Genomic DNA, 15,424 nt, shown 5'->3' on the forward strand with positions numbered 1-15,424 from the left:
TTTATGTTTTATAAGCATTTTTAATTTTATTGCTTAAATCGCATTTTCTCGGCGAGCTGAGCACTTTTTCAGAATTGTGCCGCTCCTGTCACTCTGGTTAGGTTGGCATCGAAAAAAACGCTCTCGGGTGCTTTAGAGTGCCGAGTTATTCACTGCGCATGAAGAAATGACCACCTCCAACGTTTGGTTTATGTTTAATAAGCATTTTTAATTTTATTGCTTAAATCGCATTTTCTCGGCGAGCTGAGCACTTTTTCTGAATTGTGCCGCTCCCGTCACTCTGGTTAGGTTGGCATCGAAAAAAACGCTCTCGGGTGCTTTAGAGTACCGAGTTTATTACTGCACATTAAGAAATGACCACCTCCAACGTTTGGTTTATGTTTTATAAGCATTTTTAATTTTATTGCTTAAATCGCATTTTCTCGGCGAGCTGAGCACTTTTTCTGAATTGTGCCGCTCCCGTCACTCTGGTTAGGTTGGCATCGAAAAAAACGCTCTCGGGTGCTTTAGAGTGCCGAGTTATTCACTGCGCATGAAGAAATGACCACCTCCAACGTTTGGTTTATGTTTTATAAGCATTTTTAATTTTATTGCTTAAATCGCATTTTCTCGGCGAGCTGAGCACTTTTTCTGAATTGTGCCGCTCCTGTCACTCTGGTTAGGTTGGCATCGAAAAAAACGCTCTCGGGTGCTTTAGAGTGCCGAGTTATTCACTGCGCATGAAGAAATGACCACCTCCAACGTTTGGTTTATGTTTTATAAGCATTTTTAATTTTATTGCTTAAATCGCATTTTCTCGGCGAGCTGAGCGCTTTTTCTGAATTGTGCCGCTCCCGTCACTCTGGTTAGGTTGGCATCGAAAAAAACGCTCTCGGGTGCTTTAGAGTGCCGAGTTTATCACTGCGCATGAAGAAATGGCCACCTCCAACGTTTGGTTTATGTTTTATAAGCATTTTTAATTTTATTGCTTAAATCGCATTTTCTCGGCGAGCTGAGCGCTTTTTCTGAATTGTGCTGCTCCCGTCACTCTGGTTAGGTTGGCATCGAAAAAAACGCTCTCGGGTGCTTTAGAGTGCCGAGTTATTCACTGCGCATGAAGAAATGACCACCTCCAACGTTTGGTTTATGTTTAATAAGCATTTTTAATTTTATTGCTTAAATCGCATTTTCTCGGCGAGCTGAGCACTTTTTCTGAATTGTGCCGCTCCCGTCACTCTGGTTAGGTTGGCATCGAAAAAAACGCTCTCGGGTGCTTTAGAGTGCCGAGTTTATCACTGCGCATGAAGAAATGACCACCTCCAACGTTTGGTTAAGCATTTTTAATTGTATTGCTTAAATCGCATTTTCTCGGCGAGCTGAGCACTTTTTCTGAATTGTGCCGCTCCCGTCACTCTGGTTAGGTTGGCATCGAAAAAAACGCTCTCGGGTGCTTTAGAGTGCCGAGTTATTCACTGCGCATGAAGAAATGACCACCTTTTGGTTTATGTTTTATAAGCATTTTTAATTTTATTGCTTAAATCGCATTTTCTCGGCGAGCTGAGCGCTTTTTCTGAATTGTGCCGCTCCCGTCACTCTGGTTAGGTTGGCATCGAAAAAAACGCTCTCGGGTAGTGCCGAGTTATTCACTGCGCATGAAGAAAAGACCACCTCCAACGTTTGGTTTATGTTTTATAAGCATTTTTAATTTTATTGCTTAAATCGCATTTTCTCGGCGAGCTGAGCACTTTTTCTGAATTGTGCCGCTCCCGTCACTCTGGTTAGGTTGGCATCGAAAAAAACGCTCTCGGGTGCTTTAGAGTGCCGAGTTATTCACTGCGCATGAAGAAATGACCACCTCCAACGTTTGGTTTATGTTTTATAAGCATTTTTAATTTTACTGCTTAAATCGCATTTTCTCGGCGAGCTGAGCGCTTTTTCTGAATTGTGCCGCTCCCGTCACTCTGGTTAGGTTGGCATCGAAAAAAACGCTCTCGGGTGCTTTAGAGTGCCGAGTTTATCACTGCGCATGAAGAAATGACCACCTCCAACGTTTGGTTTATGTTTTATAAGCATTTTTAATTTTATTGCTTAAATCGCATTTTCTCGGCGAGCTGAGCACTTTTTCTGAATTGTGCCGCTCCCGTCACTCTGGTTAGGTTGGCATCGAAAAAAACGCTCTCGGGTGCTTTAGAGTGCCGAGTTATTCACTGCGCATGAAGAAATGACCACCTCCAACGTTTGGTTTATGTTTTATAAGCATTTTTAATTTTATTGCTTATATCGCATTTTCTCGGCGAGCTGAGCACTTTTTCTGAATTGTGCCGCTCCCGTCACTCTGGTTAGGTTGGCATCGAAAAAAACGCTCTCGGGTGCTTTAGAGTGCCGAGTTTATCACTGCGCATGAAGAAATGACCACCTCCAACGTTTGGTTTATGTTTTATAAGCATTTTTAATTTTATTGCTTAAATCGCATTTTCTCGGCGAGCTGAGCACTTTTTCTGAATTGTGCCGCTCCCGTCACTCTGGTTAGGTTGGCATCGAAAAAAACGCTCTCGGGTGCTTTAGAGTGCCGAGTTATTCACTGCGCATGAAGAAATGACCACCTCCAACGTTTGGTTTATGTTTTATAAGCATTTTTAATTTTATTGCTTAAATCGCATTTTCTCGGCGAGCTGAGCACTTTTTCTGAATTGTGCCGCTCCCGTCACTCTGGTTAGGTTGGCATCGAAAAAAAAACGCTCTCGGGTGCTTTAGAGTGCCGAGTTTATCACTGCGCATGAAGAAATGACCACCTCCAACGTTTGGTTTATATTTAATAAGCATTTTTAATTTTATTGCTTAAATCGCATTTTCTCGGCGAGCTGAGCACTTTTTCTGAATTGTGCCGCTCCCGTCACTCTGGTTAGGTTGGCATCGAAAAAAACGCTCCCGGGTGCTTTAGAGTGCCGAGTTTATCACTGCGCATGAAGAAATGACCACCTCCAACGTTTGGTTTATGTTTTATAAGCATTTTTAATTTTATTGCTTAAATCGCATTTTCTCGGCGAGCTGAGCACTTTTTCTGAATTGTGCCGCTCCCGTCACTCTGGTTAGGTTGGCATCGAAAAAAACGCTCTCGGGTGCTTTAGAGTGCCGAGTTTATTACTGCGCATTAAGAAATGACCACCTCCAATGTTTGGTTTATGTTTTATAAGCATTTTTAATTTTATTGCTTAAATCGCATTTTCTCGGCGAGCTGAGCACTTTTTCTGAATTGTGCCGCTCCCGTCACTCTGGTTAGGTTGGCATCGAAAAAAACGCTCTCGGGTGCTTTAGAGTGCCGAGTTTATCACTGCGCATGAAGAAATGACCACCTCCAACGTTTGGTTTATGTTTTATAAGCATTTTTAATTTTATTGCTTAAATCGCATTTTCTCGGCGAGCTGAGCGCTTTTTCTGAAATGTGCCGCTCCCGTCACTCTGGTTAGGTTGGCATCGAAAAAAACGCTCTCGGGTGCTTTAGAGTGCCGAGTTTATCACTGCGCATGAAGAAATGACCACCTCCAACGTTTGGTTTATGTTTTATAAGCATTTTTAATTTTATTGCTTAAATCGCATTTTCTCGGCGAGCTGAGCGCTTTTTCTGAATTGTGCCGCTCCCGTCACTCTGGTTAGGTTGGCATCGAAAAAAACGCTCTCGGGTGCTTTAGAGTGCCGGGTTTATCACTGCGCATGAAGAAATGACCACCTCCAACGTTTGGTTTATGTTTTATAAGCATTTTTAATTTTATTGCTTAAATCGCATTTTCTCGGCGAGCTGAGCGCTTTTTCTGAATGGTGCCGCTCCCGTCACTCTGGTTAGGTTGGCATCGAAAAAAACGCTCTCGGGTGCTTTAGAGTGCCGAGTTATTCACTGCGCATGAAGAAATGACCACCTCCAACGTTTGGTTTATGTTTTATAAGCATTTTTAATTTTATTGCTTAAATCGCATTTTCTCGGCGAGCTGAGCACTTTTTCTGAATTGTGCGCTCCCGTCACTCTGGTTAGGTTGGCATCGAAAAAAACGCTCTCGGGTGCTTTAGAGTGCCGAGTTATTCCCTGCGCATGAAGAAATGACCACCTCCAACGTTTGGTTTATGTTTTATAAGCATTTTTAATTTTATTGCTTAAATCGCATTTTCTCGGCGAGCTGAGCACTTTTTCTGAATTGTGCCGCTCCCGTCACTCTGGTTAGGTTGGCATCGAAAAAAAACGCTCTCGGGTGCTTTAGAGTGCCGAGTTATTCACTGTGCATGAAGAAATGACCACATCCAACGTTTGGTTTATGTTTTACAAGCATTTTTAATTTTATTGCTTAAATCGCATTTTCTCGGCGAGCTGAGCGCTTTTTCTGAATCCTGCCGCTCCCGTCACTCTGGTTAGGTTGGCATCGAAAAAAACGCTCTCGGGTGCTTTAGATTGCCGAGTTTATCACTGCGCATGAAGAAATGACCACCTCCAAGTTTGGTTTATGTTTTATAAGCATTTTTAATTTTATTGCTTAAATCGCATTTTCTCGGCGAGCTGAGCACTTTTTCTGAATTGTGCCGCTCCCGTCACTCTGGTTAGGTTGGCATCGAAAAAAACGCTCTCGGGTGCTTTAGAGTGCCGAGTTTATCACTGCGCATGAAGAAATGACCACCTCCAACGTTTGGTTTATGTTTTATAAGCATTTTTAATTTTATTGCTTAAATCGCATTTTCTCGGCGAGCTGAGCGCTTTTTCTGAATTGTGCCGCTCCCGTCACTCTGGTTAGGTTGGCATCGAAAAAAACGCTCTCGGGTGCTTTAGAGTGCCGAGTTTATCACTGCGCATGAAGAAATGACCACCTCCAACGTTTGGTTTATGTTTTATAAGCATTTTTAATTTTATTGCTTAAATCGCATTTTCTCGGCGAGCTGAGCGCTTTTTCTGAATTGTGCCGCTCCCGTCACTCTGGTTAGGTTGGCATCGAAAAAAACGCTCTCGGGTGCTTTAGAGTGCCGAGTTTATCACTGCGCATGAAGAAATGACCACCTCCAACGTTTGGTTTATGTTTTATAAGCATTTTTAATTTTATTGCTTAAATCGCATTTTCTCGGCGAGCTGAGCACTTTTTCTGAATTGTGCCGCTCCCGTCACTCTGGTTAGGTTGGCATCGAAAAAAACGCTCTCGGGTGCTTTAGAGTGCCGAGTTATTCACTGCGCATGAAGAAATGACCACCTCCAACGTTTGGTTTATGTTTTATAAGCATTTTTAATTTTATTGCTTAAATCGCATTTTCTCGGCGAGCTGAGCACTTTTTCTGAATTGTGCGCTCCCGTCACTCTGGTTAGGTTGGCATCGAAAAAAACGCTCTCGGGTGCTTTAGAGTGCCGAGTTATTCACTGCGCATGAAGAAATGACCACCTCCAACGTTTGGTTTATGTTTTATAAGCATTTTTAATTTTATTGCTTAAATCGCATTTTCTCGGCGAGCTGAGTTTTTTTTCTGAATTGTGCCGCTCCCGTCACTCTGGTTAGGTTGGCATCGAAAAAAACGCTCTCGGGTGCTTTAGAGTGCCGAGTTATTCACTGCGCATGAAGAAATGACCACATCCAACGTTTAGTTTATGTTTTATAAGAATTTTTAATTTTATTGCTTAAATCGCATTTTCTCGGCGAGCTGAGCGCTTTTTCTGAATTGTGCCGCTCCCGTCACTCTGGTTAGGTTGGCATCGAAAAAAACGCTCTCGGGTGCTTTAGAGTGCCGAGTTTATCACTGCGCATGAAGAAATGACCACCTCCAACGTTTGGTTTATGTTTTATAAGCATTTTTAATTTTATTGCTTAAATCGCATTTTCTCGGCGAGCTGAGCACTTTTTCTGAATTGTGCCGCTCCCGTCACTCTGGTTAGGTTGGCATCGAAAAAAACGCTCTCGGGTGCTTTAGAGTGCCGAGTTTATTACTGCGCATTAAGAAATGACCACCTCCAACGTTTGGTTTATGTTTTATAAGCATTTTTAATTTTATTGCTTAAATCGCATTTTCTCGGCGAGCTGAGCACTTTTTCTGAATTGTGCCGCTCCCGTCACTCTGGTTAGGTTGGCATCGAAAAAAACGCTCTCGGGTGCTTTAGAGTGCCGAGTTTATCACTGCGCATGAAGAAATGACCACCTCCAACGTTTGGTTTATGTTTTATAAGCATTTTTAATTTTATTGCTTAAATCGCATTTTCTCGGCGAGCTGAGCACTTTTTCTGAATTGTGCCGCTCCCGTCACTCTGGTTAGGTTGGCATCGAAAAAAACGCTCTCGGGTGCTTTAGAGTGCCGAGTTTATCACTGCGCATGAAGAAATGACCACCTCCAACGTTTGGTTTATGTTTTATAAGCATTTTTAATTTTATTGCTTAAATCGCATTTTCTCGGCGAGCTGAGCGCTTTTTCTGAATTGTGCCGCTCCCGTCACTCTGGTTAGGTTGGCATCGAAAAAAACGCTCTCGGGTGCTTTAGAGTGCCGAGTTTATTACTGCGCATTAAGAAATGACCACCTCCAACGTTTGGTTTATGTTTTATAAGCATTTTTAATTTTATTGCTTTAATCGCATTTTCTCGGCGAGCTGAGCGCTTTTTCTGAATTGTGCCGCTCCCGTCACTCTGGTTAGGTTGGCATCGAAAAAAACGCTCTCGGGTGCTTTAGAGTGCCGAGTTATTCACTGCGCATGAAGAAAAGACCACCTCCAACGTTTGGTTTATGTTTTATAAGCATTTTTAATTTTATTGCTTAAATCGCATTTTCTCGGCGAGCTGAGCACTTTTTCTGAATTGTGCCGCTCCCGTCACTCTGGTTAGGTTGGCATCGAAAAAAACGCTCTCGGGTGCTTTAGAGTGCCGAGTTTATCACTGCGCATGAAGAAATTACCACCTCCAACGTTTGGTTTATGTTTTATAAGCATTTTTAATTTTATTGCTTAAATCGCATTTTCTCGGCGAGCTGAGCACTTTTTCTGAATTGTGCCGCTCCCGTCACTCTGGTTAGGTTGGCATCGAAAAAAACGCTCTCGGGTGCTTTAGAGTGCCGAGTTTATCACTGCGCATGAAGAAATGACCACCTCCAACGTTTGGTTTATGTTTTATAAGCATTTTTAATTTTATTGCTTAAATCGCATTTTCTCGGCGAGCTGAGCACTTTTTCTGAATTGTGCCGCTCCCGTCACTCTGGTAGGTTGGCATTGAAAAAAACGCTCTCGGGTGCTTTAGAGTGCCGAGTTATTCACTGCGCATGAAGAAATGACCACCTCCAACGTTTGGTTTATGTTTTATAAGCATTTTTAATTTTACTGCTTAAATCGCATTTTCTCGGCGAGCTGAGCACTTTTTCTGAATTGTGCCGCTCCCGTCACTCTGGTTAGGTTGGCATCGAAAAAAACGCTCTCGGGTGCTTTAGAGTACCGAGTTTATTACTGCGCATTAAGAAATGACCACCTCCAACGTTTGGTTTATGTTTTATAAGCATTTTTAATTTTATTGCTTAAATCGCATTTTCTCGGCGAGCTGAGCACTTTTTCTGAATTGTGCCGCTCCCGTCACTCTGGTTAGGTTGGCATCGAAAAAAACGCTCTCGGGTGCTTTAGAGTGCCGAGTTATTCACTGCGCATGAAGAAATGACCACCTCCAACGTTTGGTTTATGTTTTATAAGCATTTTTAATTTTATTGCTTAAATCGCATTTTCTCGGCGAGCTGAGCACTTTTTCTGAATTGTGCCGCTCCCGTGACTCTGGTTAGGTTGGCATCGAAAAAAACGCTCTCGGGTGCTTTAGAGTGCCGAGTTATTCACTGCGCATGAAGAAATGACCACTTCCAACGTTTGGTTTATGTTTTATAAGCATTTTTAATTTTATTGCTTAAATCGCATTTTCTCGGCGAGCTGAGCGCTTTTTCTGAATTGTGCCGCTCCCGTCACTCTGGTTAGGTTGGCATCGAAAAAAACGCTCTCGGGTGCTTTAGAGTGCCGAGTTTATCACTGCGCATGAAGAAATGACCACCTCCAACGTTTGGTTTATGTTTTATAAGCATTTTTAATTTTATTGCTTAAATCGCATTTTCTCGGCGAGCTGAGCACTTTTTCTGAATTGTGCCGCTCCCGTCACTCTGGTTAGGTTGGCATCGAAAAAAACGCTCTCGGGTGCTTTAGAGTACCGAGTTTATTACTGCGCATTAAGAAATGACCACCTCCAACGTTTGGTTTATGTTTTATAAGCATTTTTAATTTTATTGCTTAAATCGCATTTTCTCGGCGAGCTGAGCACTTTTTCTGAATTGTGCCGCTCCCGTCACTCTGGTTAGGTTGGCATCGAAAAAAACGCTCTCGGGTGCTTTAGAGTGCCGAGTTATTCACTGCGCATGAAGAAATGACCACCTCCAACGTTTGGTTTATGTTTTATAAGCATTTTTAATTTTATTGCTTAAATCGCATTTTCTCGGCGAGCTGAGCACTTTTTCAGAATTGTGCCGCTCCTGTCACTCTGGTTAGGTTGGTGTTATGTATTGACTTGGAAGTGTTGTTTCTCGTTTGCATATTGCATTGTTTGGTATGCTCTACTTTTTGTTGCCCTTCTCCGTGCGGTGTGGAGGTGTGATTGGTCAGCGGATGAATATCATTGTGATGAGGCTTGTTCAGGAAATAAAAACACGCTAACAAAAGTAACGTGAATCTGTGCTCTTTACAAAGGTTATGTAAGAGAATAAACATAACAAAATTGGCGACGAGACTTAAAAAGGACCCTACAAATGCGGAGGTGGACCGGACACAAGTGAATAGTGCTTCATGGACTTGGTTGTGTGGACGTAAGTTTCGTCTGCTCGCCCCGGATTCTGCTCTGATCAAGCTAGCCGGAGGTGAGGACGGGTGTCGCTCAGGACCAAGGTAAAAGTGAACGGACGCCAAGAAAAGTGAAAAAAAAAATGTCCGGAATCTTGGGAAATATGGACATATTTGACAGTTCGGTAGAAGACTGGACAACTTATGTGGAAAGAGTTGAGCAGTACTGCCTGGCTAATGAGATACAGGACGAAAGAAAAGTAGCTGTCCTACTCAGTGTCATGGGCGCCAAAATGTATAACTTACTCCGTAGCCTGGTCGCCCCAGCTAAACCGGCAGACAAAACATTTGATGAAATAATGCAGATAATGAAAAGTCATCTAAACCCAGCACCATTGGTGATTGCTGAGCGCTTTAGATTTCACAAGAGAAACCAGTCAAGGACGGAGACGGTGTCAGAGTACATCGCAGAACTGAGGAAACTGGCCGAACACTGTCAGTTCAGAGACGGACTTTCAGATGCTCTGAGGGACAGGTTCGTGTGCGGGCTGCACAACGAGAGCATTCAGAAACGGCTTTTGACGGAGGACAAACTCACCTTGCAACGAGCAGTGGAAATAGCTGTTTCAGCGGAGACAGCAGCAAGGGATGCGACGGAGCTTCAAGGTAAAAACGCAGCCACAAGCTCTGTGTTTAAACTGCACACCAAACGGCATAATACCAAAGCAAAGCCCTGTTTCAGATGTGGTAAACAGTCACATGACCCCGCAGAGTGTTGGTTTAAGGATAAAGACTGCCGACAATGTGATAGAAGAGGGCACATACAGAAGATGTGTAAATCAAAGTACAGTAATGCAAAAGATAAACACAATATAAGAAAAGGACAAAAATTGCACAAAGTAGCACAGACAGATTCTGACAGTTCAAGTGAGGAAGAATTGGCTTGTTTAGGGCTGTGTGCTACCGAAGAGAATGACGGTGATGTGATTTGGCTGACACCAAAAATTAATGGAGTGCCATTAAAAATGGAACTGGACACAGGGTCAGCACTGTCGATCATATCATTCAACGACTACAAGAAAATGTTCCCAGACACTAAACTGTCACGCACCAGTGTAAAACTGAAGACATACACAGGAGAAAAGGTTGCACCACTGGGAAAACTCAAAGTGAAAGTGAAATACAGAAACCAAAAGTGCAATCTTGAGCTGTTCGTCCTTAAAGAGGGAGGTGTACCACTATTTGGTCGTAGATGGCTACGACAAATCAAGCTTAACTGGCATGAAATAAAGTCCATGCACATAGCCTCCAAACAGCTCACAGACATGAAGTTAACTGAGATACTGGATAAACATGCACATGTGTTCAGCGAAGGCATAGGAACAATGAAACACATCAAAGCACGTCTCGAGCTGGAAGAAGGTGCAAAAGCAAAGTTTCATAAAGCACGCCCTGTTCCATATGCGCTACGCCCAAAAGTTGAAGCTGAGCTGCAAAATCTCATGGATCAAGGAATAGTATCCAAAGTGGACTGGTCTGAGTGGGCTACACCAATCGTACCTGTTGCCAAGAAATCTTCAGACAAAGTGCGCATTTGTGGTGATTTCAAAGTAACTGTTAACCCTGTCATGCATGCAGACCAGTATCCACTCCCTCGCATCGATGACATTTTTGCATCTCTAGCAAATGGTGAGCACTTCACAAAGATTGACCTCGCACAAGCATATCTACAGATGGAAATGGATGAAAGTTCACGCAAGTACCTCACCATAAATACTCACAAAGGACTATACCAATACAACCGGCTTGTATTTGGTATTACAAGTGCCCCTGCGATATGGCAACGTGCAATGGACCAAGTGCTACAAGGAATCCCAGGTACTCAATGTTACTTGGATGATATTATTGTTACTGGTTGGGACAAAGAGTCACACTTGCAAAACTTGAATGCAGTTCTAACGAAACTGGAAGAATATGGTCTAAAAGCAAACAAAAAGAAATGTGAGTTTTTCAAGGAGTCCATTGAGTATTGTGGACACAAAATAGACAAGCACGGACTTCACAAAACGCAGGACAAAATTGAAGCTGTAGTAAAATCTCCACAACCAGAAAATGTCAGCCAGTTACGCTCATTTCTTGGCCTTGTTAACTATTATCACAAGTTTTTGCCAAACCTTTCCACTGTGCTGCACCCACTGAATGCACTACTGCACCAAAAGGCAAAGTGGGACTGGACTAAAGACTGTGAACAGGCATTTACAAAGGCAAAGGAACTCATTATTTCAGACAAGGTGCTCACACACTTTGATCCGAAGCTTCCCCTATGTCTAGCCTGTGACGCTTCACCTTATGGCATTGGTGCAGTTCTATCTCACAAAATGACTGATGGCTCTGAACGCCCCATTGCCTTTGCATCACGCTCTTTATCACCAGCAGAGCGTAATTATGCACAGATTGACAGAGAAGCTTTAAGCTTAGTGTGGGGTGTTAAGAAGTTTAACCAATACCTGTATGGAAAACACTTCATGCTGATTACAGATCACCAGCCTCTTGTTTCCATTTTCAGTCCAAAGAAAGGTGTTCCTGCTATGGCTGCCGCTCGTTTACAACGTTGGGCTCTCTTTCTTGGAGCACACACCTATACCATAGACTATAAAGGGACAAAACTACACGGAAATGCAGATGGTCTCTCTCGCCTTCCTCAACCACTGACAGAGAAGGCTACTGATCCTGCTTTAAATCTTCACATGCTGCAAATGGAACCACTTCCGGTGACTTGCGCTCAAATAAGCAAAGAAACAAGAAACGACCCTCTGCTATCTCGAGTGTATGACTTAACTGTTAATGGCTGGCCAATGCATGCAGATACTGAACTTAAGGACTATTTCACCAGAAAAGACCAACTTACTGTGTCCCAAGGATGTGTCCTGTGGGGGTCACGCGTTGTTGTACCTCCCAAACTGCGATCCAAAGTTCTAAACTCGCTGCATGATGGGCACATGGGGGTAGTTAAGATGAAAAGTCTTGCTAGAAGTTATGTGTGGTGGCCTGGCCTTGACAACCAAATTGAAACTCTGGTCAAAACATGCAGAGGATGTCACCAGACTCAGCGCTCACCTCAGATTGCCCCTGTCCACACTTGGGAATGGCCTGTTGCCCCATGGCAACGCATTCACATTGACTATGCTGGACCTTTCATGGATCACATGTTCCTTATTGTGGTCGACGCTCATTCAAAATGGCCCGAGGTTTTCACTGTAAAGAAAGCAACTACAACTGTAACAGTGAACCAGTTACAGATGCTTTTTGCACGTACAGGATACCCTCTTCAGCTTGTAAGTGACAATGGTACCCAGTTTACTAGTGAGGAGTTTCAGATCTTCCTGAAAAGCAACGGAATAAAACACCTTACTTCTGCTCCTCACCACCCTGCAACGAATGGACTTGCTGAACGTTTTGTACAAACTTTCAAACAGTCGATGAAAGCCAGTAGGAGGGAGGAAGTTCCACTACAGCAGAAAATCGCCAACTTTCTGCTAGCCTACAGAAACACTCCACATACTACTACTGGACAGTCACCTGCAATGTTGTTCATGGGAAGAAACCTAAGATCTCGTTTAGATCTCCTGAAACCTGACATCCGAGAACATGTTTCAAACAGACAATGTTCACCAACTCAATTACAAAGGAAACTAAGATCATTTGACATCGGACAAAAAGTATTGGCAAGAGACTATCGTAACCAAGGCGACAAGTGGCAACATGCGGAAATTTTGACGCAAACTGGACCACTCTCATATACAGTGAGTGTTGAGCCTAATGTCGTCTGGCGCAGACATGTTGACCAGCTTTTGGACGCATCACCTGGAAATGCCGCTACTCAAACTACGACACCTACTGACCCACAAAACCCTAAGGACAGTACTCCAGCCTCTGACATCACCCCTGAGGAAAACATGTCCACACCGGAGATAATGGACATACACAAACCAATGACAAACCTACCTGATCCTCCTGGACGCAGATATCCTGAGAGGGTTCGCAAACCACCAGACAGACTTGATTTATAAATGTTGAAAAGAAACAAATGTTCTTTAAAAGAAAAAAAAAAAAAAAAAAGTTGTTAATATTTGATGTTGAAAATTGTTGTGAATTTTGAAATGCCTCTAAAAAGAAAAGTATACACTTAATAGCACATAGAAACATAGTACTATTATTTTTTTATTTGATGATTATTGGTGCATCAAAGCTGGAAGAGAGGAATTGTTATGTATTGACTTGGAAGTGTTGTTTCTCGTTTGCATATTGCATTGTTTGGTATGCTCTACTTTTTGTTGCCCTTCTCCGTGCGGTGTGGAGGTGTGATTGGTCAGCGGATGAATATCATTGTGATGAGGCTTGTTCAGGAAATAAAAACACGCTAACAAAAGTAACGTGAATCTGTGCTCTTTACAAAGGTTATGTAAGAGAATAAACATAACAGTTGGCATCGAAAAAAACGCTCTCGGGTGCTTTAGAGTGCCGAGTTATTCACTGCGCATGAAGAAATGACCACCTCCAACGTTTGGTTTATGTTTAATAAGCATTTTTAATTTTATTGCTTAAATCGCATTTTCTCGGCGAGCTGAGCACTTTTTCTGAATTGTGCCGCTCCCGTCACTCTGGTTAGGTTGGCATCGAAAAAAACGCTCTCGGGTGCTTTAGAGTACCGAGTTTATTACTGCGCATTAAGAAATGACCACCTCCAACGTTTGGTTTATGTTTTATAAGCATTTTTAATTTTATTGCTTAAATCGCATTTTCTCGGCGAGCTGAGCACTTTTTCTGAATTGTGCCGCTCCCGTCACTCTGGTTAGGTTGGCATCGAAAAAAACGCTCTCGGGTGCTTTAGAGTGCCGAGTTATTCACTGCGCATGAAGAAATGACTACCTCCAACGTTTGGTTTATGTTTTATAAGCATTTTTAATTTTATTGCTTAAATCGCATTTTCTCGGCGAGCTGAGCACTTTTTCTGAATTGTGCCGCTCCTGTCACTCTGGTTAGGTTGGCATCGAAAAAAACGCTCTCGGGTGCTTTAGAGTGCCGAGTTATTCACTGCGCATGAAGAAATGACCACCTCCAACGTTTGGTTTATGTTTTATAAGCATTTTCAATTTTATTGCTTAAATCGCATTTTCTCGGCGAGCTGAGCGCTTTTTCTGAATTGTGCCGCTCCCGTCACTCTGGTTAGGTTGGCATCGAAAAAAACGCTCTCGGGTGCTTTAGAGTGCCGAGTTTATCACTGCGCATGAAGAAATGGCCACCTCCAACGTTTGGTTTATGTTTTATAAGCATTTTTAATTTTATTGCTTAAATCGCATTTTCTCGGCGAGCTGAGCGCTTTTTCTGAATTGTGCTGCTCCCGTCACTCTGGTTAGGTTGGCATCGAAAAAAACGCTCTCGGGTGCTTTAGAGTGCCGAGTTATTCACTGCGCATGAAGAAATGACCACCTCCAACGTTTGGTTTATGTTTAATAAGCATTTTTAATTTTATTGCTTAAATCGCATTTTCTCGGCGAGCTGAGCACTTTTTCTGAATTGTGCCGCTCCCGTCACTCTGGTTAGGTTGGCATCGAAAAAAACGCTCTCGGGTGCTTTAGAGTGCCGAGTTTATCACTGCGCATGAAGAAATGACCACCTCCAACGTTTGGTTAAGCATTTTTAATTGTATTGCTTAAATCGCATTTTCTCGGCGAGCTGAGCACTTTTTCTGAATTGTGCCGCTCCCGTCACTCTGGTTAGGTTGGCATCGAAAAAAACGCTCTCGGGTGCTTTAGAGTGCCGAGTTATTCACTGCGCATGAAGAAAAGACCACCTCCAACGTTTGGTTTATGTTTTATAAGCATTTTTAATTTTATTGCTTAAATCGCATTTTCTCGGCGAGCTGAGCACTTTTTCTGAATTGTGCCGCTCCCGTCACTCTGGTTAGGTTGGCATCGAAAAAAACGCTCTCGGGTGCTTTAGAGTGCCGAGTTATTCACTGCGCATGAAGAAATGACCACCTCCAACGTTTGGTTTATGTTTTATAAGCATTTTTAATTTTACTGCTTAAATCGCATTTTCTCGGCGAGCTGAGCGCTTTTTCTGAATTGTGCCGCTCCCGTCACTCTGGTTAGGTTGGCATCGAAAAAAACGCTCTCGGGTGCTTTAGAGTGCCGAGTTTATCACTGCGCATGAAGAAATGACCACCTCCAACGTTTGGTTTATGTTTTATAAGCATTTTTAATTTTATTGCTTAAATCGCATTTTCTCGGCGAGCTGAGCACTTTTTCTAAATTGTGCCGCTCCCGTCACTCTGGTTAGGTTGGCATCGAAAAAAACGCTCCCGGGTGCTTTAGAGTGCCGAGTTTATCACTGCGCATGAAGAAATGACCACCTCCAACGTTTGGTTTATGTTTTATAAGCATTTTTAATTTTATTGCTTAAATCGCATTTTCTCGGCGAGCTGAGCACTTTTTCTGAATTGTGCCGCTCCCGTCACTCTGGTTAGGTTGGCATCGAAAAAAACGCTCTCGGGTGCTTTAGAGTGCCGAGTTTATTACTGCGCATTAAGAAATGACCACCTCCAACGTTTGGTTTATGTTTTATAAGCATTTTTAATTTTA

The 15,424-nt window shown here is 42.9% G+C and overlaps 1 protein-coding gene across 1 annotated transcript; it reads left to right on the forward strand.

Moving 5' to 3' along the window:
- The first annotated feature begins 8,489 nt into the window (after positions 1–8,489).
- On the forward strand, positions 8,490–13,209 carry LOC133147243 (uncharacterized). The gene is made up of 2 exons (XM_061271238.1): positions 8,490–9,446; positions 11,347–13,209. The coding sequence occupies exons 1-2, from the start codon at positions 8,924–8,926 to the stop codon at positions 11,427–11,429; spliced, it is 606 nt and encodes a 201-aa protein (XP_061127222.1). The 5' UTR covers positions 8,490–8,923; the 3' UTR covers positions 11,430–13,209.
- The last annotated feature ends 2,215 nt before the right edge of the window (positions 13,210–15,424 follow it).

This window comes from Syngnathus typhle, unplaced genomic scaffold, assembly GCF_033458585.1.
Source record: "Syngnathus typhle isolate RoL2023-S1 ecotype Sweden unplaced genomic scaffold, RoL_Styp_1.0 HiC_scaffold_36, whole genome shotgun sequence".
NCBI lineage: Eukaryota > Metazoa > Chordata > Actinopteri > Syngnathiformes > Syngnathidae > Syngnathus > Syngnathus typhle.

Coding starts and splice junctions, on each gene's coding strand:
- LOC133147243 (XM_061271238.1), top strand. CDS start 8,924: ATGTCCGGAATCTTGGGAAATATGGACATATTTGACAGTTCGGTAGAA. Junction 9,447..11,346: donor GGATGCGACGGAGCTTCAAG/GTAAAAACGCAG, acceptor TTCCATTTTCAG/TCCAAAGAAAGGTGTTCCTG.